Below are 23,696 nucleotides of genomic sequence, written 5' to 3'. Positions count from 1 at the left end.
TATACTTGTAGCCAGCAATTATTGCAAATTAAATTCATGCTCTAGGGAGTCTTCACCAAAAGAAGAAGAAATCTGATTTAAAATAAAACAATACCTGAGCTATTAGCATAAGACTATCCAATGAAATTAAAATATAGACAGTAGGAATTTAGCTATATACTACATTGTTCATTTTTTTTTGGTAGTTTTGCCCAAATTTTTCCCTTACTGTATTTTAGTACTGTTTTTGTCTTGAGAAGAAAAATCCTAACAATAGAACTTAATTCTCTTGATTTAATTTAATTTAGATTGATATGGGCGTATTCTTCTAGACTGACTTTTACACTGATAAGTATTGTGTCATTGTCTTAGAGTACTTTGTAATAACATTATTTTATTCCTATTTTATAAAAAACCATCTACTACAGGAATAGAGCTTTATTTGGTAACCGTGTTATAACTGTATTAGTATCATGGACTAGCAGGAATATAGTCATGTTAAAAGTTTACTTAGATTTTCTTTTGGATATCTGAACTTTTTTTCTGACTTTCTTTTTTTAAAGGGAAAAGGCAGTGGAAAGTACATTGCATTTGAATCAAGAGGGGTAGATCTTAGTCACAGTTCTGCATCACTTCAGCTTTCTGGTTTTCAGTTTCTCATCTGTAAATGGGAGGAGAGGCAGGTTCAACTACATGAAGTGACTTGAGGTCCTTCCAATTCTAAAAAAGTTTGAAATGGTAGTCTCCCTAGAATTTTATTTTAACTTTTCACGAGTGAGCAATTATAATGTTGACTTGTATTTCCTTTTTGGACTGGGCCTATAATTTCATAATTGTCAGGAGCTTTTAGGCCTTCTTTTCCATTGTAGAGCAGTACCTTCTCTGCTATTTAGATCTTCAAAGAATGGAATCCAAAACTTGTTGTCTGCCTTCTATACCACACTGCTTTCATGTGTTATTGATACATTTATGGTAAAGTAAAATTTGTCTTGTCATAAATGTAATTACTATTTTCACAACAATGATGGGTTTGTAGTGGTATTTTCCTCTTCATGAAAATAAATGTTTTCCTTTAACATTGATGGAATTTTGTATTTTAAGCCATAATTAGATTTAGCTTTGAATTTTCCATTATAATGGTCTAAGGAGAATCAATAAAGGGTGTTTATTTTAGATGCAAGTTGCTTTAATTTTACTTTTATTAGAGTAGAGAAGCTTGTAAAACAGTCAGCTCATACAATGTTGAAAGGTTTTCTTGTTCTTTTCCTTGCTTGTTTTGTTTTTAGCTAGTTTTTTGTTAGATTTTCCTATGCTTTTAACATTTTGCAAGGAAAATTTTAATATTTGTGTGCAAAACTAATACTACTCAAGATAGGATTGACAGCCTAGGTACCTTAAAATATTATCACAATTTACATTGGTATTCTATCCATTATAACTGCTAATAGTTCTAATCAGCATGTGCTGGAGCAGCTCAAGCTAGCTAGTGAGAACCATTGTTAAATGTTCAGTATGCACATTTACAGCTCAAAAATCTTCAAACCCTATCAATCAGGACTTGATTTATTTATTTTATTGCCTACATTTAAGAAAGCGATAAGATAAAATGTCAGCAATTTAAGTTAAACCCCAAAATGTGTTGTGTATGATTTTTTTGGTGGAAAGCTGGTTGTTAAACATTTGCCAGAGCATGCCTCTGTATACCCACCAAGTTTTTTGTAGAGTACATTTTTCCCCAACAGTCTTATGATATGTAGTCCTAGGAAGTGTACTTTTTTTTTTTTTTTTTCAAAATGAAGTTCAGAGAAATCCAAGTGTAGAACTATGTAGCCTATATTCCCTCACTGCTGCTAGGCAGTAGTACTTATTGCTTCATTCTACCACTTTCCTCAGAGGCTCTCCCAAGCCTTCTTATCCCTTCTCAAACTTCTCAGTGGACCTGTCCTCTAGCTGAGATCCTGGCCTTATATTTTATAGGGAAAATTGAAGCCATTTACCATGCACTCCCTCTTTGCCCCTTGTACTCATTTCCCACCTCCCAAATGCCTTCTGATGATAAAATGGTCTCACTTCTTAACAAACCCTTCTACCCATTCAAACCATTCCATTCCCTCCCTTTGCCTTAAGCAGGCTGTTGCGTCTGCCATGTCCCTGCTCCTTCAGTTATTTCCAGCCTCTGTTTGGACTCCTTTTCTATGGGACACAAATGCACCCATTTCTCGCCCATTCTGAAAAACTCTCCCTTGCTGCTTCTGTCACTGTCTCTCACACGCTACTGTCTTATGATTGAACTTCCCAGAAAGGTCCCCAATCAGGGCCTCCACTTGGTCTTCTCTCCTCCTCTCAAGGGCTTCAGACCTGCTCATTCCACTGAAACTCCTCTCTCCAATGCTGCCGGTGATCTCTTGGTGGCCAAACCCAGTGGTCTTTGTCTTCCTCGGCCCTTCTGCATCCTGTGGGACTCTCCTCCTTGGTGTGAGGATTTCAGGACATGCCTCTGACCAGGACCTCTCACCTCCTGGGTGCTCTTCTGCTACACTGCTTCTCTTGGCGATCTCGCCTCTTGTGGACTTTAATGAGCACCTGCTTCAGGTTCGATGTTGACCTCCAGTCTTTATCAGACACTCGCCTTGTCCAAGCTGAACTCATTGCCTTTTCCTCTAGACCTTTCCTGTCACTGGATGGCTCACAGCCGCGGAGTCATCCTGGACTCCACACTGTCCCTCACTTCCCATTTCTAATCTCACATTGGTAGTGTCTCTGGAATCTGCAGTGGCTGCAGGCCCTCATCACATCCCCACCAGCCTCCCACAGTGACCACCCGTAGTGTAGGCCCTTGTCGTCTCCCCACCAACCTCCTGCCGTGACCACTTCAGCAGCTCCCTGTTATCTCCAGGATAAAACACAAAATGCTTTTTTTGACCTTGAAAGCCCTCCGCAGCCTCTCTCTGCTTCCTGCCACATGGTCTTCATTCTAGTGGCTCTAGCCTCAGGCTGCTCTTCGGACAAGACAGTCCATCTCTGGACTTTAGGCATTTTCACTGGGCTGTCTCCCATGGTTGGAATGCTGTTCCTTATCTCTGTGTAGTGGCTTCCTTTGCATCCCAGGTACAGTCCTATCTTCTAAAAGGAGTCTTTCCTAACTCCCATTAATTCCTGGTTTGTGATTTCTGGTTTATTCTGCTATAGAGCTTGTTTGTACATATTTGCCTATTTGTTGTCTCCTCCTTTAGATTGTAAGCTTCAAGAGGATGGGGACTTTTTTGACTCTTTGTGTATCCCTAGCTCTTAGCACAGTACCCATAGTAGGCACTTACTGAGTCCAGTGTGAATTAAAGCCATTTCAGGGGATAAACAAGTGAGTGATTTTCATCATCATCTTTGGAAAAGATTAATTCAGTAGTTTCTATATTTGTGATATTTTCAAAACCATAATCTGCTTGGAAACCTAAATGGAGAGTTATATTTTATAGATTGTGAATAGCCATCATCAAACAAAATGATTATTAAAAAGAAACTTTAGGAAACTTTCTTCCTCTCAATGCAAAAATTTGCAGTTCATTTTTACTCTTTTATTATTGTCAGCAAGTTTTTAAAGGTAATAAATATTTTAATTCCTCTTTGATCTCACCAGTGTGTGCCTTTACCCAACAGAGCTAATCACAATCTGTCTTCTGGATAGAACTTCAGTGATCATCTAGTTCAGCCTATCTAATTTTAGAGATGGGAAAATTGAGGGTCAAAATGGCCAAGTTTCTTCTTGAGCTGCTTTGCACAGAGAATAGTAGAACTGGAATTCAAATTCCAGGCCTCTGACACGATCAGCATTTTTTCTTCTGTATTGTGCCACTGCCTTCTCACTTGTTATTGCATCACTTAGAAGGTCCAGCCAGTGTTCTGGGAGCTCCCTTCTGTCAGTCTGAACACTATACAAATGATCCTGGTGAATAATGTAGCCTTTCATTAGTTATCACTTGAATCTTTCAAGCTGAACTTCCTTAATGGTCATACATCTCTCTTTGGATAAGCTTTCTGTTGCTTTTTTCTCCACAATTCTTCACTGGTAGCAGCCTGCTACACTCCTTGTGTTAATCTCCATTGCAATTGGGTGACTTATTTTTAATTATTTGGAGACAGTAGGATTTTATTTATTTATGATGCTTTTGTCATGAGAGGTGCATGATCAGAAAAAAATTAGCCGTGTCATGCAGCTTTAATCAAAGAAATAAATGAGACTGTGAATGATATAATAGAAATCACTTCCACTAAAATAATTCATCAGAAAAGTTTTTGAGTGTGGGCAGTCTATCATAAAAGTTGCACCTGGAAGCAATGACATTTTGGTATTCAAAGAACCTTAATATATGTATGAGAGAAAGTTAGTACTAAAAGCTATGTAATTTCTAATATAATTTTTTTCTTTAAAAGGACTTAAAAATCATGGAAAATTTTAAATATATTTAAAAGATACTTTTAAAAAAAGTATTTTCCTTTTACAACTTTGAAAAACAAAATCATAATTACCATTTTCCATAAATTCTGTCTCTGTATATAGTTTAAGAAGAATGTTTCCTATTGTTTTGCAAAGAGGGTAAAAATTCATTATATGTAAGTCCCATATCTAGGTGGCATAACAAAATAAAGCTATTGTAGCATTATGTAGTCATATTACATTTGTCAAATCTCTATAAATATTTAGGTTTGTAGCTGTGCTTTTCTGTATCTGTGAGTAAATGAGCAAAAGTATTTATTAAGCACTTAATATGTACAAGGTACTGTCTTGAGTACTGGGAATACAAGTACTACATTAAGACAGTCTCTGCCAAGTCTCAAGGATCTCACAACAAAGGTTCCAGGGATATGTCAGATAGAAAGATCTCATAATTGTCAGGGTGACAGCAGAGCCAATAGCAAAGCCTCTTCTTTGAAGTCATTTTAATCTATAAAGTGAAATCACTTTGTGTTGTTGAACCATTTGGCAGGACAGAGGACCTTGGCCATGAGAGCTTTGCTTGTAGCACTCCAGGCCGCATCCTCCAGGGGTGCCCAAGATGGTGGCCGAGGGCACTCGGCTGGAAGCGTTGCTATTTCCAATACCAACTCCTTGAATTTCAAGCCTCTTCAAATCCCCTGCTTTCTTAACTCAGTAACAAGGGGCATTTTTTTCCACATCATTCACATCATTTGAAATATGCTTGTTGAGAAAGTTTCTTGAAATCTGTGTTGACCACAGACTGTCTTACTGTTTGGCCAACAATGTAACACAAAACATCTTATAGCTCAATTTCTGATTTGCTTTGTGCTCCTTCACAAGGCTGTACTGCACATTTCTGTTTATTTTCTTTCTTTTTTTTTTTTTATTAAATAACTTTTTATTGACAGAACCCATGCCAGGGTAATTTTTTACATTATCCCTTGCACTCATTTCTGTTCTGATTTTTCCCCTCCCTCCCTCCACCCCCTCCCCCAGATGGCAAGCAGTCCTTTACATGTTAAATAGATTACAGTATATCCTAGATACAATATATTTGTGCAGAACCGAACAGTTTTCTTGTTGCACAGGGAGAATTGGATTCAGAAGGTATAAATAACCCGGGAAGAAAAACAAAATGCAAGCAGTTTATATTCATCTCCCAGTGTTCTTTCTTTGGGTGTAGCTGCTTCTGTCCATCATTTATCAATTGAAACTGAGTTAGATCTTCTCTTTATCAAAGAGATCCACTTCCATCAGAATACATCTGCTCATTTCACTTAGCATCAGTTCATGTAAGTCTCGCCAGTCCTCTCTGTATTCATCCTGCTGGTCATTCCTTACAGAACAATAATATTCCATAACATTCATATACTACAATTTACTCAACCATTCTCCAATTGATGGACATCCTTTCATTTTCCAGCTTCTAGCCATTACAAACAGGGCTGCCACAAACATTTTGGCACATACAGGTCCCTTTCCCTTCTTTAATATCTCTTTGGGATATAAGCCCAGTAGTAATGCTGCTGGATCAAAGGGTATGCACAGTTTGATAACTTTTTGAGCATAGTTCCAAATTGCTCTCCAGAATGGCTGGATATGTTCACAATTCCACAAACAGTGTATCAGTGTCCCTGTTTTCCCACATCCCCTCCAACATTCCTCATTATCTTTCCCTGTCACTCTAGCCAATCTGACAGGTGTGTAGTGGTATCTCAGAGTTGTCTTAATTTGCATTTCTCTGATTAATAATGATTTGGAGCATATTTTCATGTGTCTATAAATAGTTTCAATTTCTTCGTTTGAGAATTATCTGTTCATATCCTTTGACCATTTATCAATTGGAGAATGGCTTGATTTCTTATAAATTAGAGTCAATTCTCTATATATTTTAGAAATGAGGCCTTTATCAGAACCTTTGATTGTAAAAATGTTTTCCCAGTTTATTGTTTCCCTTCTAATCTTGTCTGCATTTGTTTTGTTTGTAAAAAACTTTTTAATTTGATATAATCAAAATTTTCTATTTTGTGGTCAATAGTGATCTCTAGTTCTTCTTTGGTCATAAATTCCTTCTTCTTCCACAGGTCTGAGAGATAAACTATCCTATGCTCTTCCAATTTATTTATAATCTCATTCTTTATGCCTAGGTCATGAACCCATTTTGACCTTATCTTGGTATACGGTGTTAAGTGTGGGTCAATGCCTAGTTTCTGCCATACTAAGTTCCAGTTTTCCCAGCAATTTTTGTCAAATAATGCATTCTTATCCCAAAAACCTGGGGTCTTTGGGTTTGTCAAACACTATAGTATTAAAGTTATTGGCTGTTTTGTCCTTTGAACCTAACCTATTCCATTGATCAACTAGTCTATTTCTTAGCCAATACCAGATGGTTTTAGTAACTGATGCTTTATAATATAATTTTAGCTCTGGTACAGCTAGGCCATCTTCATTTGATTTTTTTTTATTATTAATTCCCTTGAAATTCTTGACCTTTTGTTTTTCCATATGAAATTTGTTGTTATTTTTTCTAGGTCATCAAAATAATTTTTTGGGAGTCTGATTGGTATAGCGCTAAATAAATAGATTAGTTTAGGTAGTATTGTCATCTTTATTATATTTGCTTGCCCCTGTTTATTTTCTATACATTCAGCGTCTATTGCCATGTTAGGCCATTGTTTGCTCTCTTTAGGAGACAGGATAATAATGTGTTGGATTTCATTTTTATTGAGCCATTTTTTTGGCAGTTGGATCTCTCAGTAGAAATGCTTCTATGGGTAGGTAGAGATCTGAGAGTCAGGCTCATTTTCTTTAGTGTCCTGTGTTAGATGCAGTGTGGGATAGTGGTTTGAGAGCCGGCCTGCCAGCCAGGAAGACCTGAGTTCAAGTTCCTTCATCACTGATACATACTATATGACAATCCTGGGTGAGCAGATCACTTTATCTTTCTTATGTCTAGGTCAGAGGGATCATTGCAGCCAGCTTGATTAAAATGTAATTGGGTTATTTTAACAAAATAAAGAAAAGTACAGTTTTACAAAGCTAAAGTTAATTTCTGGGGTCTGCAGGGATCCCTCGACAACGATGCTCTCTGAGGTTGCAGAGAAAGTGGTGCCCTGAGTGGGTAGAAGGAGTGTCGTTGGCCAGGAGCTCTTTATACCGATGAAATCCCAGGCCGACCTCTGCCCTCTCCTGCCTGCGAGGGATTGCATCAGACACGGCTGGAGAAAGCAGCCTGCTGACAAATGGACGAGGAAGTGGGCCGTCACCTAGAGTAAGAACCAGGAGGCCTTCGTGCCCTCTTAAAAACCAGGAGGCCTTCGTGCGCTCTCGTCGATGGAAGGTCATAATTGATGTCACGGAGAAGAAATAGCATGTTTTTGTGAATTAACAGTAATATTGGAAATGAAAATTTTCATCTAACCTCAAAGGAGGAGGCAGCAGTATGTAAAGGACCGGAGCCAGAAAGCTTGTGTTCAAGTCCCATTCCTGCTGTTAACCAGCTGTGTCATAGGGTCAGCCAGGTGGCACAACAGTAGAGGGCTATGCCAGAATGAGGAAGGTTAGAGTTCAGATGCAGTTGCAGACACTTAGTAGCTATGTGACTGCAGCAACCCTGGGATGTAGGTCTCTTGATTGCCCCCATTTTACAGATGGGGAAACTAATGGAAGACTCCACCTTGGGTCTCCCTGACTTCCAACACTCTCACCACTGCCTAGCCAACACATGGGCTCTGAGCGTGATTTTATGGTGCTTTTTTTTTCCTCTGTGTCTCAGTAGGTCCTGGAAACCTGAAGTGACCTAGGAGTCAGCTGTTTCGTCCTCAAGGTCCCTTAGTCCATGGCAGCACCCTAACTTAGACACGGGTATTCTGACTCTTACATCCACTTCTATTTTCAGGACATTCATCAGGGATCAGAAACTACTTTAAAAGTCAGCAGTGATTACTTTGGTAATCTGTGTACAGAGTGAGTGCTGGAGACAGTCAAAAGAAAAGAGGGGTGAGGGGGGAAGAGCATGGCTTCTGGGGACGGGAAACTAGGATCAGCTTCAGGATCTGCCCAGGACCCTGGCCAGAGGCAAATCAACCTCTCGGGGACTGAATTTTGCTCTGTTTAAAATGGATCCTCTGCCCTCCCTACTTTATACAGGGTTGTAAATGAAAATCAAAAAGATAATGTATGTAAAGTGCTTTGTAGATTGTGAAGCATGATGCAAATGTGAGTTATAATTATACTATGTGTACAGAAGTGCTGTAGTAGAGATTAGTGGTATTATTGATCCATTTTAATTCCTATACTTGACAGCAGAACTCTCTCTGAGTGCTCCTGTGTTCAGCATTACCCTAGGAAAAGCCATGCGTCAAGATGGTTGTGCTCCAAAAAAATGTATTAGGACATCCTTAAAACTAGTTATAACTGGGGTAGGAGGGCATTCCTGCAAAATTGCATATTGTGGTACTGGTGAGACAATTCCCTCAAAGATGGCTTCTTAGCCAACTCTTGGGGTCCTGAAAAAGTCCCATCTCTGATGTGGACTCCTTCCTTTTCGAAGATTCTAGAATGGTGGATGAGTGGGGATCCTTGTTATTTGTTTCTCCTACCTCCCTATTCATTGAGTTCATTGAGTTCAATCATTATTTGAGAAGTATGAAGACTTGAAATTGAACTATTTCCCAATCCACTCAAGATTAGTTAACAAAAGGGGGATGTGGAAGATTTTAACTATGATCACATATGATCTTGGGCTGTTTAGACCCAAGTGGACATTATCATTGAAACAAGAGCCTTTTCAGCTAGTTTCAGGGATGAAAGGAAAGAGCAACTAAAACTACATGGGTATGGAGGGACAGTAGTTAATTAACATAGGCATTTGAGTTCAACCTCTAAATTGCTCAGTCAGCCCCAGAAAAAATGACTGGTTTGTTTTCTCAAGTGAGATGTAGATTCACTCACTTTTATTGGCCTGTTTCTAGCCTTTTCTCTTGGGATTATACATATGGATACAAACACAAATTCTGAGAAGGGAAGGGAAATAAAACCTAATAAACCCAAAGTCCTAACATGGGGGCAAAAATCATCGATATAGCTGCTTATAAATGTGTGTATGTATATATCTTATATAGTAAGCGATCTTCATTTACCTTCCTCAGAAGAAGAATGGTCCATGTAATATATCCTTGTATATCTAATAAGGAAAGCCATGGAAACCTACAGCCATATGTTATGAACAAAATCACAACAGTCGTTTAACAAGCCTATGACAATTGGAGGAGGCAAGCCTGGGTAATGTGAGAGAAAGGAGTGGTTTGGAAAAGGCCTGAGAGCTCACGAAGAAGAATGAGCCAAAGCATGGAGGGCCAGGAGAGAGGCAGGCTGGGCAGATTGGCTGAGACAAAGCAGAACACAAGAGCCCTACGGGTCAATGCATTTCATCTTTTCCTGAATTTTTGGCTCCATTTTTTCCCTACCAGTAGCTTGTTAGATTTATGAATCAAGTTCTCTGGCTTTCCCATTCTCTCTTATGAGTTCCAGCCTTATATAGCCCACTTTTATTGGACATTTTGAATTGATTATCCGATAAGCACCCGAAGCACAGCCTATCCTAACAGGACTCGTTTTCTGCCCTTTCCCCAAGCCCCTCTTGGTCCAAACATCCCTTTTTCTTTGGAGGGGTGCCCTCCCACCCTCCTGCATCTCTAAATAGCAGCCTCAGAGTCGGCTCTTCCCAGTCTGGATGCCTCGCTTGCCTCCCTGCCCTGCCTGCCCACTCCGTTCTCCATGCAGTCTTTGGTAAAGTGTATAAAGCTCAGGTCTAACCCCGCCCCTGCCCTGCTTGGGAGCTCCCATGACTCCATTTGTCCTGTAATATTCAGTACCAGTTCCTTCATTTGGCAGGTAGATCCCTCCTCCACCTGATGTCAGCCTACCTCTCCCATGTTGGCCTTTGGGCACCTTCCTGACCTCTTCAGCATAGCACATGGTCCGGTGAGCTTCCAGCCCCTTCCATCTCTGCCCCTTGGCACGGGCTGTTCCCTTCAGGGCTCAGCTAGCTGCCTTCAGATACAACTGTTTCATTGACGTGGACTTATCATACAGATTGCCTTCCCCAGTAGAACTCTTCAAGGGCAGACACAAGTTCATTTTTCATCCCTATTGCCTGCCACAGTGCATGGAATATAGTAAGGATTCATAATAAATGCCTGTAAAATTGTTTGCTTCTTTTTTCTCCATCCAGTGGAACCAGTAGAGCTTGCTGACCTCCCACAATTGGGAGGCATAATATATACTAACTTTAATTAAATGAAAGACAAGGATAAAAACAAAGTCTAATGTTTATTCTTTTGTTTATTCCATTGGTTCTGCCCTTTGCATGGTATGATTGATGCTTAGCTATAACAAGTACCTCTTTTTCCTCTTTTCTCCCTCAGTTATTGGAGTGTGGTGGAAATTTATTTGATGCCATCTCCATTGCTGTAAAGGCTGCTCTCTTCAATACAAGGTAAGATTTATGAGCCTTGTGTTTCCCATGAAAGCAGACCTGAAGTGCTCACTGAATGTGATCTGAAAATGTAAAGCATTTGGGCGGTTGAAGAAAATGTTTTCCCTATTTCTATTGAGGGTGAATTCATTCCATTCTGTTCCATTCACCCAAGATCACAACCTCAGAATCATCCTGTTCTGATCCTTCTCTATCTCCTTGTAGCCATTTCAGATTTTATTATGATTTGACTTCCACAGAATCTAGTCTAGAGTTCATAACATTATATTCACACTCTTACTGCCTTCCCTTGGGCCCTAGTCACTCTTTTATTTATTATTTTTATTGTATTAAGTTTATTTATTTTTTAATACACATTGCTTTATGAATCCTGTTTGGACAGTAAAATCAGAGCAAAAAGGGAAAAAAACATGGAAGATTAAAAAAACAGAAAAAAGAAGTGAAAATAGCATGTATTGTTTAACATTCAGTCTCCTTAGTTCTTTTTCGGCATTTTTCTGTCCAAAGTCTGTTGGGATTGCTTTAAATCACTGAACCACTGAGAAGAACCAAATCTTTATAGAACAGTAGTACTCCACTACTTTCATATACCAGAACTTGTTCAGCCATTCCCCAACTGATGGGCATCTACTCATTTTCCAATCCATTGCTACCACAATAAGAGCTGCTTACAAACATTTGTGCACATGTAGATCCTTTTTCTTCCTTTGTGATTTCCTTGAGATACAGACCCAGTAATGACACCGCTGGGTCAACAGGTAGGTACAGTTTGATAGCCTTTTGGATATAGTTCCAGATTGCTTTCCAGAATGGTTGGGTCATTTCATAACTCCATCAACATTGCATTAGTGTCCCAGTTTTCCCACATTCCCTCTAACATTTATCATTATCTTGTCTTGTCATCTTAGCCAATCTGAAAAATGTGAGATGGTACCTCAATTGCTTTAATTTGCATTTCTCTGATCAAGAATGAAAGTAGTTTTATATAACTATAGATGGCTCTAATTTCTTCATCTGAAAATTGTTCATATCTTTTGACCATTTATCAGTTGGAGAATGAATTGTATTATAAATTTGACACAGTTCTTTATATATTTTAGAAATGAGACCTTTATTAGAAACACGCTGTAAATTTTTTTCCCCAGCTTTGTACTTCCCTTGTTTCTGTTGCTTTTGTTTGTGCAAAAACTTTTTAATTTACTGTATCAAAGTCAATGGACAAAGTTGTCCATTTTGCATTTCACTATTGTTCTCTAGTTCTTCTTTGGTTATAAATTCCTCCCTTCTCCAAAGGTCTGATGGGTAAATTATCCCTGGCTTTCCTAATTTGTTTATCGTATCGTTTTTTACGCCCAAATCATGTACCTATTTTCACCTTATTTTGATAGGTGATATGTGAGATGACAGGTTGATGCTGAGTTTCTGACATTCTTTTCCAGTTTTCTCAGCCATTTTTTGTGAATAGTGAGTTCTTATCTCAGAAGCTGGGAGTTTGGGGGGGGGGTTTATCAAATACTATATTATATATTACTTACAAACATTGATTAAGTTTTCTGACACCTGGTTCATTTGTTATTATTTTAATGAAAAGGGACTAGAATTCATTGGAATTATTCAGCATGGTTTTTAATCTGCTACCTTTGTATTATCTTTTTCAATAATAAAAAACAAACTTTTTGATAATCTGCTTGCCCCTCAAAATCACTTAACTATTTCAAAAGTAAAGAAACAAGAAAAGTTTTGTCAGTGGTTTCTTTGTTACCTTTATGATCAGTTAGATATTGGGCAAGTCAAGTTTTCCTCATCATTCCTATGGATATGTCAGCCTGCAATTTTAAGTACTCTGCTCTGAGGTCATAGTATAACATCTATGATAGAATACAATACTTCTTATTGTAATTACTGTAAATAAAAATGTAAGTAGTGTATCAGTCTACTAAAACACAAGTGTGTTCCTGTTTAAATAATGTGGTGAATATGGCAGGGATTCCTTATCTTTTAAAAGTTGAAAAGTACAACAGTTACTTGATTATGTAGTTCTTTTTCCTCTAGTTTTCCTAGTCTCCACTCTGTGCCACTCAATGCTTTATGGCAAACTCTTTTTTCCTTTAAAAAAAAAAAAGCAAATCAGAATATACTTTGTGAATCACTCCTCTCTTCCCTTATATAATTTAACATTTTGAACACTTAGTCACCCAATTAGTATCAGTACTGAATGAGAAAATTTTTCAGAAAGGAAGCACTGCAGCATAGCTCCTTGAGCTTTCCCTTTCCTTAATCTCCAAGCTCATTTCTGCAGTGACCCAGGGCTGCTGCCCTCCTGCTGAGAGATGAAGCTGGCAGTGTGAACATAACACCAATAGGAATGTTAGTTCAGAGCTGTGAGCTCCTATTGGGTTTTTGTTGACACATAGGGATTGAGGTGACAGACCAAATTCAGCAGCAGCCTCCACCAGCTCTTAGGGAGAGGAGAGGAAATGGCCACAGTTGTTGAATTAGTCTCAAAAAATGGCTTTCTCACATCCCCTCTCCTTGCAGACAACCCCTTCCCTGTGACTGATTTATCTTGGCTTTGGGAACAAGAAAGGAAGCTAAGAGACAGAACAGATTGTTTGGCTCTGGAAGTAGAGGATGGATAAAATAAAATCAGGATGGCAAAATGTAACTGCTCAGATGAAGGAGTGAATCAGCCAGAAAGATTCTGGGTCCTAAAAAGGAGCCAGTTCTGCAGGGCTCTATTAAAAAGTAGAAGGTTTTTTTCGTACTTTGGACTCTGTGGAAAGTCTCCTTGACTTTTTTTAGGGGTGGGGTCGGGTCTCATCTTCGTGGTTTCCTTGTTGAATAGTTCTTTCTATATCACCTCCAGATAGTGTCTGGCTTCTGCTTCTTTAAAAACAACCCTCTACTTCACTGCTCACTCTTCCAAATCCTCTCACTTTGGGAGGGAAACAAATTGATATTTCTTTCTCCCAAGTCAGCACTGAGGTCTCTGTGGCCTTTCTCAATGACCCGTCTGTAGCATTTGTCAAGCAGGAGTTCCCCTCCCTCTCCACCTTACACCCCACCACATCGTCTTGGATCCACTGACAGACAAAAAGTCCAACTCTTTGTGACGCCTTTTGAGGGTTTTTTTGGCAAAGCTCCTGGAGTGGTTTACTGTTTGCTTCTCCAGCACATTTAGCAAATGAGGAAACTGAGGCACACAGGGTAAGTGACTTGTCCAGGGTCAGTCAGTAAGTGTCTGAGCTGGATTTGAACTTGGCTGTCCCCATTCTTCCCTCTCTTCTTCTCTCTTGGCTTTTCCTCAAACAAGACCTTGGCCTCTGGCTCCAGTTTGCTTCTCTGGCCTGTCCTGGCTCCTCTGAATGCTGGTGCCTTCCCCTTTGTTTTTCTGTCCCATTAGACTGTGAGCTTCTGGGAAAGGCTGTGTGGGCAGCAGCCCCCATAGAAGGTACTTAATAAGTGCTCACTGACTGGTGGGCTTTTCCTACCAGATATTTTCTTTTCTTTTCTCATTCTCCCTCAAGAGTATGGGACCTTTCCTAAGTCTCAGGATTCTAGAATTTCAGAGTTGGGATGGATCACAGTAGCCAAGGGGGGTCCAAGGAGCATCCCCCAGAAATCCAGATTCCCATTAAACCATGCTTGCCTCCAGTTCTCCTGAGGATGTGTATTCACTCCCATGCATCATTCTGAATGGTGCCCTCTACTCTCCAGCCAGCCAGAAGAAGGCTAATCTCTTCTACATAAAAGATCTTCCCCCCCCACCCCCTAATTTTAGCAAAGACCAATAATATTTCCATATGTAAAGTGGAATAGAAAAAAGATAATAGTACACAACCCTGCAAATCTCTCATGTGCCGTTTATTTTTCGTTCTGACTGCCTTCCATTTCTGTGCATCATTTAAACATGTTTCAATGCCTCTCTTTTCTTTTTCTTTAGGAGGGTAGGGGACAACACTAATTGCTTTCTCCTTTCTACAGCCCATTCATAATTGAGGAGGGAAAGAGAAAAGGGGACAAAAAATTTCTACACTGGCTCTGTCAAAAAGTGTGTGCCTCCTTTTGTTCTTTAGCCCCATCATTCTGTCATGAGATGGAGACCATATGCCTATTTGGTCCTTTGGAATCATGGTTGGTCATTACAATGATCAGAGTTCTTAAGTCTTGCATAGTTGTTTACAATGTTGTCATTATTATATGAATTACAACAGCCCTTTCAGTATTTGTCACATTCCTCTGAGTCTTCTCTTCTTCAGGTTAAATAATTGCAGTCAGTTCCTTTCAATCCATTTTATGAGCTCAGAGCTGCCTCTGCTCATTGGTGCTGACCACTTTATCAGTGTTCAGAACAGTACTCTGAGCTATGCATTTATCCTGAGCTTGTTTGTACATGGTTGTGTGCAAGTCAGCCTTCCCATTAGACTGAATTCCTTGAGAGCAGAAATCAGCAATGGAATATACTTATATATTAAACTTATGCCTTCTAAAATCCCCAAATCTTTTTCACTTAAAAAGACATCTAAACGTAACGTACCTTCCCTATTTTGTTCTTAGGAAGTGATTTTTTTAAGCCAAGCCTTTTTCATTTTAATTTCATTTAATTGATTGAACATTATTATATTAGATTGTCTGTTTTCTACAATGTTAGGATTCTTTTAAATTCAATTTTTGGTATGTTTCTATCTTTCCCAGCTTTATGTCATCTACAGATTTCATGAGCATTCTATCTGTGCCATTAACACAAATGTTCAGTGGTCTTTGTCACACCACCCAAGTGGGAGCTACCCATCATGGCTTTGCCCCATGATTCCCCTTTTCTCTGTACTCCTTTCTGAGCCCCGGGGTTCAGTGATCACTCTCTGTATTTGTGTATCTCCACAGACTATCTTATCCCAGATAGTTCCTTGCTAGATAACCTTTCGAAGATGATTTGCAAAAACACCACTTCATAATTTCATAGAATCATTGATGTAGAACATCTTTCAATATTCTCAAGATTACTGGAATTTTTTTTAAGCAGCTTAACTTAATTTTTTCAATTAACAAAAATCTACTTTCTTGCCCTCTAATGACCCTGAGGGAAAAAACAAAAGAAAGAAAAAGAAAACCCTTGTAAAACCAGTATGTATAGTCAAGCAAATAAATTTCTGCATCTGAAAATCATTTCATTCACCGTTTATTTTGATTTTTTTTTTTGATTATCAAATATTTGTTTTTCTCCTTTCTCACCACCCCTTCATCCACAAAAGAAATGAATAAAAAGATACTCGGAACAAGGTAGTCGAGCAGAACAAATTCCCATGATGACATGTCAAAAATTATGTCTCATCCTGTATACTAAGCCATGGTTTCTGTCAGGAAAGGTGACATTCATTTCCCAGCCAGTGACATCATGGTGGACCATTGCCCAGATTGCCCTTCTACTATCCTCCCTCTACTTCTTGTTAATTATCTGATCCCTGCATCCCTGGAAACTGTTCTCTACCCACCCCCCTTCTTTCTCCTTCTGTCCCTCCCTCTCTCTCTGTCCTTCCCTCTTTCCTCCTCTCCCTTCCTTCCTTCCTCCCTCCCCTTTCTCCCTCCCTTCCTTCCTCCCTCCCCTTTCTTTCTCCCTCCCTTCCTTCCTCCCCTTTTGTGGATAAACTCCTTCAGAAGACCATCTACAGTAGGTGTCACCATTTCCTTTCTTGTCGCTCTCTTATTAAAACTGCTGTTTAGTTTCTGATCTCCTTCTTCCATAGAAACTGTTGTTACCTCTGATTTCAGAACTGCTAGGTCTAATGGCCTTTTCCCAGGGCTCATCCTTCACCTTGCTGCAGCTATTGTTCCTTGAAAATACTCTTTTGTCTTGTCTTTGAAATGCTCTCCTTTGTGACTCCTACCTGAAAGGCCATTCCTTCTCAGGCTCCCTTCTTGGACATTCAGCCATGTCCTGCGTGGCTGTCCCCCAGAGCTCTGCTCTGGGCCTTCTCTTCTCGCATATTGTTTGGGTTGGGGATCTCCTCCACTCCCACAGATAGAGAAATCCTCTCTCTGCTCGCAGTTTCCCCTGTGCAGTCCGGTGACAAATCCTCTGCTTGCTTCCTGGGGCAAGCCCTCATCCCCTTGCATCCAGATACTACAGAAGCTGCTCGATGGGCTGCCTGCCTCGAGGTTCTTCCCCACTCCAGTCTATCCTCCATGCCTCAAAGTGCAGGTCTGAGCAGCCACTTCACTATTCGAGACACTGCTCCCGGCACCTGTTTTCCTCCAGAATCAAATATAAAATCTTGTGTCTTTAAAATCTTTCCTAACCTTTCCGGTCTACTTGTACCTTACTTCTTTTTGCTTACTCAGTGGTCCAAAGACTTAGCTTCCTTTCTGTTCCTTGAACAAAACAAATCTGTTCCATTTCTCCTGTGTCTAGGATACTTTCTCTCCTTAGACTTCCTTCACATCTCAGCTAATATTCTACCTTCTGCAAAAAATCATTCCTGGACCTCTTCAGTATTAAGTGCCTTCACAATGAGATGATTTCCAATTTATCTTGTCTGTTTTTTCTGTATATTGTATACTGAATTTGTTTCATGGATTTATCTGTGTTTCTTAAAATAATGTCACATTGTTTTGATCATTACTGCATTGTATCGTAGTTTGAGATTTTGGGCCCCTTTCTCCTATTTTTCATTAATCCTTTGATATTTTTCTTGTGTTTCCCTACTATATTAAGCAATCCTTCAGGGATTACTTGTATAGTATTAGGGGGGCAACTAGGTGGCACTGTGGATGGAGTATGCCAGGCCTGGAGTCAGGAAGACTCATCTTCATGAATTCAAATTCAAACAGGATAAATACATTAGCTGTTACTTAACCCTGTTTGCCTTAGTTTCCTCATCTGTAAAATGAACTGGAGAAAAAAATGGCTAACCACTCCAGTGTCTCTGCCAGGAAAGTCCAAGTGAGGTCCTGAAAAGTCAGATCCAACTGACTGAATGACTAAACAAAAAAACCAAAACAAACAAAAAAACCCAAACCTGGTATTAAATAAGTAAATCAATTAGTTAATAATTTTAATTTTCAGCCTGTTCATGAACAATTGATATTTATCCATTTATTTAGGTCTCTTCTTTATTTGTATTTTATTGTTGTAGTCATGTAGTTCCTATATGTGTCTAGATGAGTACACCTTAAGAATTTATGCATGCTTTAATTTTTTTCAGTGCAATTTTTCTGTATCTTTTTTTGTTGGGTTTTATTGGTAATATACAGAAATGCTGATGACTTAAGTGGATTCTCTATACTAAAAGCCTGGATGAAGTTACTGTTTCAATTAATTTTCAATTGACCCTCTAGATTTCTCTAAGTAAGCCTGTATTATCTGTGAAAAGTACTAATTCTGTTTCTTCTTTGCCCTGTAATCTTTCAATTTATTTTTCTTGTATTACTGCAAATAACTAATATATTTCAACAACTATATCCAATAATAGTGATAGTGAATATCCTTCTTTACTTAATTATCTTATTAGAAACTCCTCTAATTACACTTAGTGCCGACTCTTATTTTAGAAAGATACTATTCATCTTATATTAAGAAAAAGCCTACTTATTCCTGTTTTCTGGTTTGTTTTTAAACAGGAATGAATGTTAGATCTTGTCAGAAGGTTTTCTATATCTGCTTATATAATCGTTTGGGGTTCTGGGGCACAGTAGATAGAGTCCTGGATTGACCATAGGAGGACCTGAGTTGCGAACGCAGTTACTGTGTGATTTTGGGCAATTTGTCTAACTTCTGTTTATCTCATTTCCCTCATTTATGAAATAGAGATAATGATAGCACCTCTCTCCCAGTCATGAGACTCAAAGCATATGATAATAGGCACTTTATAATAAATGCTTGTGGTTGCCTTTCCTTTCTTACATGATTAATGATCTTTATACTTTTCCCAATATTGAATCAACCCTGGATTCCTGTCACAATCTTTGTGATATGTTATTGTTGTCTTCAAAAATACATTTTAAAAGCCATTCAATTTCATTTAGTATCTTTGCCATCATATTCAGAAGATTATAAATTACCCATGTAGAGTTTTTTCTCCTAAATTTTATATGCCAAAAAAAAGCTTTTTTGATCAGTTGGTTAACAAACAAGTTTACAAAGTTAGAGGCAACTGAAAATTGACAATATAATAACATAACAAAATTATGTTAAGAATGGACATTTTTTAGAGTTTCTTAGACTATGGATGAAGGCTTTTTTAGGTTTGTTTTGGGAGGGTTTTTTTAAAGATATATACATAAGATTAATACAAATTCCAAATGATTTAAATTCTTTTCCAGAAATCTAATGCTTCTCTATTGGTATATTTTCTTTGAGTTTCATGATTGTTGATTCTGAAAATCCCTATCCCCATTTTAAAGTATTCCTTTTAAGATCATAAAACTAATCTGAAAGATGAATGGGTTATCAATACCTGATATTCCTGTTCCAAATAAAAAATTAAAACTAGACATTACATAGTTTAGTGACATTCCAGAGTTGATGAACACGATAAAGACCTGGAATTTTCATACATATTTTGAAATTTGTTTTATACCTACCTAATATAAAATATTAGTTTTTGTTGTTGTTTGTTTTTAAATGAACAGCCTAGGTCAGTCAAAAAAAAAAGTATATTTTCTTCTAGAAGTTGTTGTTGCCCTTTGGTTTTTTGGTATGTATTTTTTGTCACTCTTCACTTGCCCACCCCTACAAGATTTATTTCTGGTGCTCTCCCATCTCCTTACAATTCTTCCTTCTGCTCCTTTCCACATAGGCAGCCTTTGTTCCCCTTCAGCATGTTTCTTTACAGAGACACTGAGCCAGACTCCTTGATATTTGGCCAGTGGTTCTTTTGTCTTTGACAGGGACCTGTTCAAAGAGAGCATCCCAGCAATATTCATGGGATAAAAATACTCATCAACTATTGCTTCTTAAGGAATATTTTTCTTTTGAAGTTCTGAATCCAGGTGATAAATAGATGAAAAAGCACTTAAAGCCTCATTTTACTTTGTTGTTCATCTCATCTTTCAAGCATCCCCAAGGTCCGAGTATTGGAGGATGAAGAGGGATCAAAGGACATTGAACTCTCTGATGACCCTTATGACTGTATTAGATTAAATGTAGAGAACGTGCCCTGTATCATCACTTTAAGCAAAGTAAGTTTAACTTTTCAATATATTTTATGTTTTATTTTTATGTCTTTTCTATTGATGTTGAGTTTGTCTGTAAAATTTTTTTTTTAAGAACCAAAAAATACCTGAAACAGAAGAGTGTCTGGAACAGAAACTGCTTCCAATAGTTACGTAGAAGAAAGCTACTCCAAGAATATAGAAATGCCTTTGATAATAATAATAATTGACTCAAAATAGAATTCTATACTAGTGGCAACAATAAGATAAGCTTTTAAAGAAGTTTTTAATGTAACTTTTGGTAATAGTAGAATATAAATGTCTCATGCAAGTTCATACTTCTTATCAAATCAACACGTTTCAAAACTGAGTCAACAAAAATCCTGTCTGAGGGTGCCTTATATCTTATCAGCTATTCTCTTACACGTAATTAGCCAAAAGATCCTCTTTTTGTTAGGATAAAACCTCATGTAATTGATTAGAAGTGGAGCCCACCTTAGGGAGATTGCAGCATGGTGTTTTCAAGAAGTAGCTGCCTCTCTGTGGTAGATCATTGGAGCCTTACAAAAAGGAACCAAGTCTGCTACTGTTCTTTTAACAAAACATTGCTTTGGTACTCTGGGGTTTGTAAATTTGTTGAGGGTGGGAACCCCCATCTTTTTTGCATTTGTATCTCCCTATTGTTTCACCCAGTGTTGTGCATACTGACCTGTATGTAAGTTTGGCTTGAACATACCAGAGTTGACCCTTCCTTCCTCACCAGTTTGTCCAATGTTGTTGGTATTTCAGATTGGCTATAGACACGTGGTGGATGCTACTCTTCAGGAGGAGGCTTGTTCTTTGGCCAGCCTTCTTGTTTCTGTGACCAGCAAGGGCGTGCTGACATGTATGAGGAAAGTGGGAAAAGGCAGCTTGGACCCAGAAAGCATTTTTGAGATGATGGAGGTAAGAAGCAAGCGTTGGGGTAAAAAGCTGATTTTTCACAATGTCTTTTTCATGGCATTGTACCAACAAGCATTGATGAGATCAGTCCTAAACTTTTCCTCTTTTACCTTTGTGTTCCATCTTTGAGAATAGTTAGGATTTGTCCTTTTGGTATCCTTATAAAGATTTTGAAAAAGATCTGGTACGTGTTTGGTGGTTGTTTGTTGATCTGGATAGGAATTTTATAAATTGTCACCCTCAAAGACAAAACATTGTCCTGGGGATTGAGATCCAGATTCTAATATCAACTCTGTGGCAAATGAACTGGAGGGCCTTGGCAGATTACTTTGGACCTTAATTTCCCTAGATTTAATATAAGGGAGTTAGATGACTTATAAGATTTCCTTAAATCCTGTCATTTTGTGGTCTTGAAATTGTCCTCCTACTTTTCCTTCTATATGAGTAAATGATGTAGGGGGTGAACTAGGCAAAATGCTTGAGGATGGCTACATTCTCTGACTCCTCCTTAGTTCTTCAAGGATGTGAAAGAAGCAAATGTTTCAGAAGTAAAAACACACGAATGCCAAAAAATTGATAGTCTTGGGAATAATACTGTACATGTCCAGAGATCAACATTTAATAAAAACAGAGAATAATAATAATAGCCTCTTCATTCACATAATACCCATAATAGTTTTCCTTGAGAGGTTTTCAGACATGTTACAATTACCTTCTTTATCTTTTTTCCTGAGATCATTTAAATTTTAAAAGAAAATTTAATTTGGCAATACGTTTCTGTTTGTGTGTGTGCGCACATGTGTGTGTGCGTGCGTACACTTGATATGTTTATGTATTTATCTTGTCCTTCAAATATAAAAAGACCTTCTCTTTAGCTATCCGAGTCCTATGATTTAGTATCACTTTTTAATGTGTCATACTGTTTTTCATAAAGGCAATAATCACCAATGTCTATAAGAAAATTCATCTAAAGATATTTTTGCCTAAATCTCCTAGTATTCAAAATACTCAAATTCCTAAATTCCTTCCCATCTGAATGCACACCCTTCCTAGCTTCTTTTCTTAGACATGTACTTTTTATGCTTCTTTATCCACAATTCCATTAAAAGTCTTATAATGGCTTCCTTTAGTCTCAAAACTAACCTCATGTTATATGGCATTGATGCCTTTTGGAAATAAAAATTATATCTTTCCATTTTTTTTTTTTTTTGAGGCAATTGGGGTTAAGTGACTTGCCCAGGGTCACACAGCCAGGAAATGTTGAGTGTCTGAGGTCACATTTGAACTCAGGTCCTCCTGATTTCAAGGCTGGTGCTCTATCCACTGTGCCACCTAGCTGCCTCATCTTTCCAATTCCTTTAGTGGTTGTGTGTGTAAGTCTCTGAGGCAGAAGGTACCTCACAGGACATTATTCTACCCTTTTTTTTTTTTTTGACTTGATTAGAGAATCCCTAAAGATCTCTATCAGGAAGGCCTCCAGTGAGGCCCAAGGCCATGGCCCCCAAAGCAGCCCATTCCACCTGTGATGAAATTGTTAGCTGCCCCATTGCTTATTAGTTTTATTCTTTGCTTTACCACAAATCCTGGTCCTTCGTCTCTGGACTTGTTCCTGTGATCTCTATCCTGTAGGCTTCCTCTCTGTATTTTCAGTCTTCTCCACAAATGACAGAGCTATCTCATGAGTCCTTTTTACAGTGTTCAAGGAGGAGGCAGTCTCAGCAAAGCACTTTTGTTCTGAGTGTAAGAAAATGTTTATCAGTGCTTTTACCCAGGTTGGCTTTATGAGATTCCTTTCTGTGTGTGTGATAACAAGGTTTTCCTGTTCAGATAAAATTATATATATTCTAGTATGATAATAGGTTTTTTAAAATGCCTGCAGCAGTTGGGAATAAAAATAAATTGACATGACAAACATTCTATATTAATTTTTTCTTAATGGTTTTATGTCTAACAGTTTTATGTGCTTTTTTAATCTTGATTCTGCAGACTGGAAAACGAGTCGGCAAGGTATTACATGCCTCCTTGCAGACTATTTTACAAAAAGAAGAAAATTTGGGACCCAAGAGACCAAAAGTTGGATTTCTGGGATAAATTATACTTCAACTAACTTGGTAGTCGTGACTTTAAAAAGAAAAGCAAATCTACAAAAATTTATATATATTTTTATTAGATAGGCTTGACCTTTGTAGCATTTGTATGTATAAAATTAAAAGTATATATTTTTGAGCTGTTTGGTATTGACTTTTTTTTAAATGTTGCAAGCAAAAGACTTAACGTTTAATAAAACATGCAATTTTGAGAGCTATGTCTGTTTTTACATTTGTCTTTCTTCATGTCCTACAAATGATGATTGCTGAAGGAGTGATTCCTGTGCCTCTCCTTTCTACAGGGGCCCTAGGTTTGTGCTGTTGAAAAGTAAATCTGAAATAACACATCATACATGAAGGTGCCTAGTACAAAGTTGGTGCTTAATAAATGTTTATTGACAGACTGACATTTCAAGAACATTTATTTGTGTTATGGAATCTCTTTCTCCACAACCTTAAAATTTTTGACTAAGTCCTTTTAGAACAGGACTTTTTATCCAATTTTAGGTTATGACCCCTTTGGCAGTCTAGTGAAATCTGTGGAGCCCTTCTCAAACTAATGTTT

The 23,696-nt window shown here is 38.2% G+C and overlaps 1 protein-coding gene across 2 annotated transcripts in view; it reads left to right on the top strand.

Moving 5' to 3' along the window:
* The window catches only part of EXOSC7 (exosome component 7), a 41,307-nt gene extending 17,958 nt beyond the window's left edge, over window positions 1-23,349 (top strand). For both annotated transcript variants that reach the window (XM_051961882.1, XM_051961883.1), the window contains exons 5-8: window positions 10,882-10,952; window positions 20,006-20,129; window positions 20,892-21,047; window positions 23,031-23,349. In XM_051961882.1, the coding sequence (XP_051817842.1) occupies window positions 10,882-10,952; window positions 20,006-20,129; window positions 20,892-21,047; window positions 23,031-23,135 (456 nt within the window). In that variant the 3' untranslated portion in view covers window positions 23,136-23,349. The remainder of the gene's footprint in view (window positions 1-10,881; window positions 10,953-20,005; window positions 20,130-20,891; window positions 21,048-23,030) is intronic.
* The last annotated feature ends 347 nt before the right edge of the window (window positions 23,350-23,696 follow it).

This window comes from Antechinus flavipes, chromosome 5, assembly GCF_016432865.1.
Source record: "Antechinus flavipes isolate AdamAnt ecotype Samford, QLD, Australia chromosome 5, AdamAnt_v2, whole genome shotgun sequence".
Lineage (NCBI taxonomy): Eukaryota > Metazoa > Chordata > Mammalia > Dasyuromorphia > Dasyuridae > Antechinus > Antechinus flavipes.
This window is presented reverse-complemented; position numbering and strand designations above follow the sequence as displayed.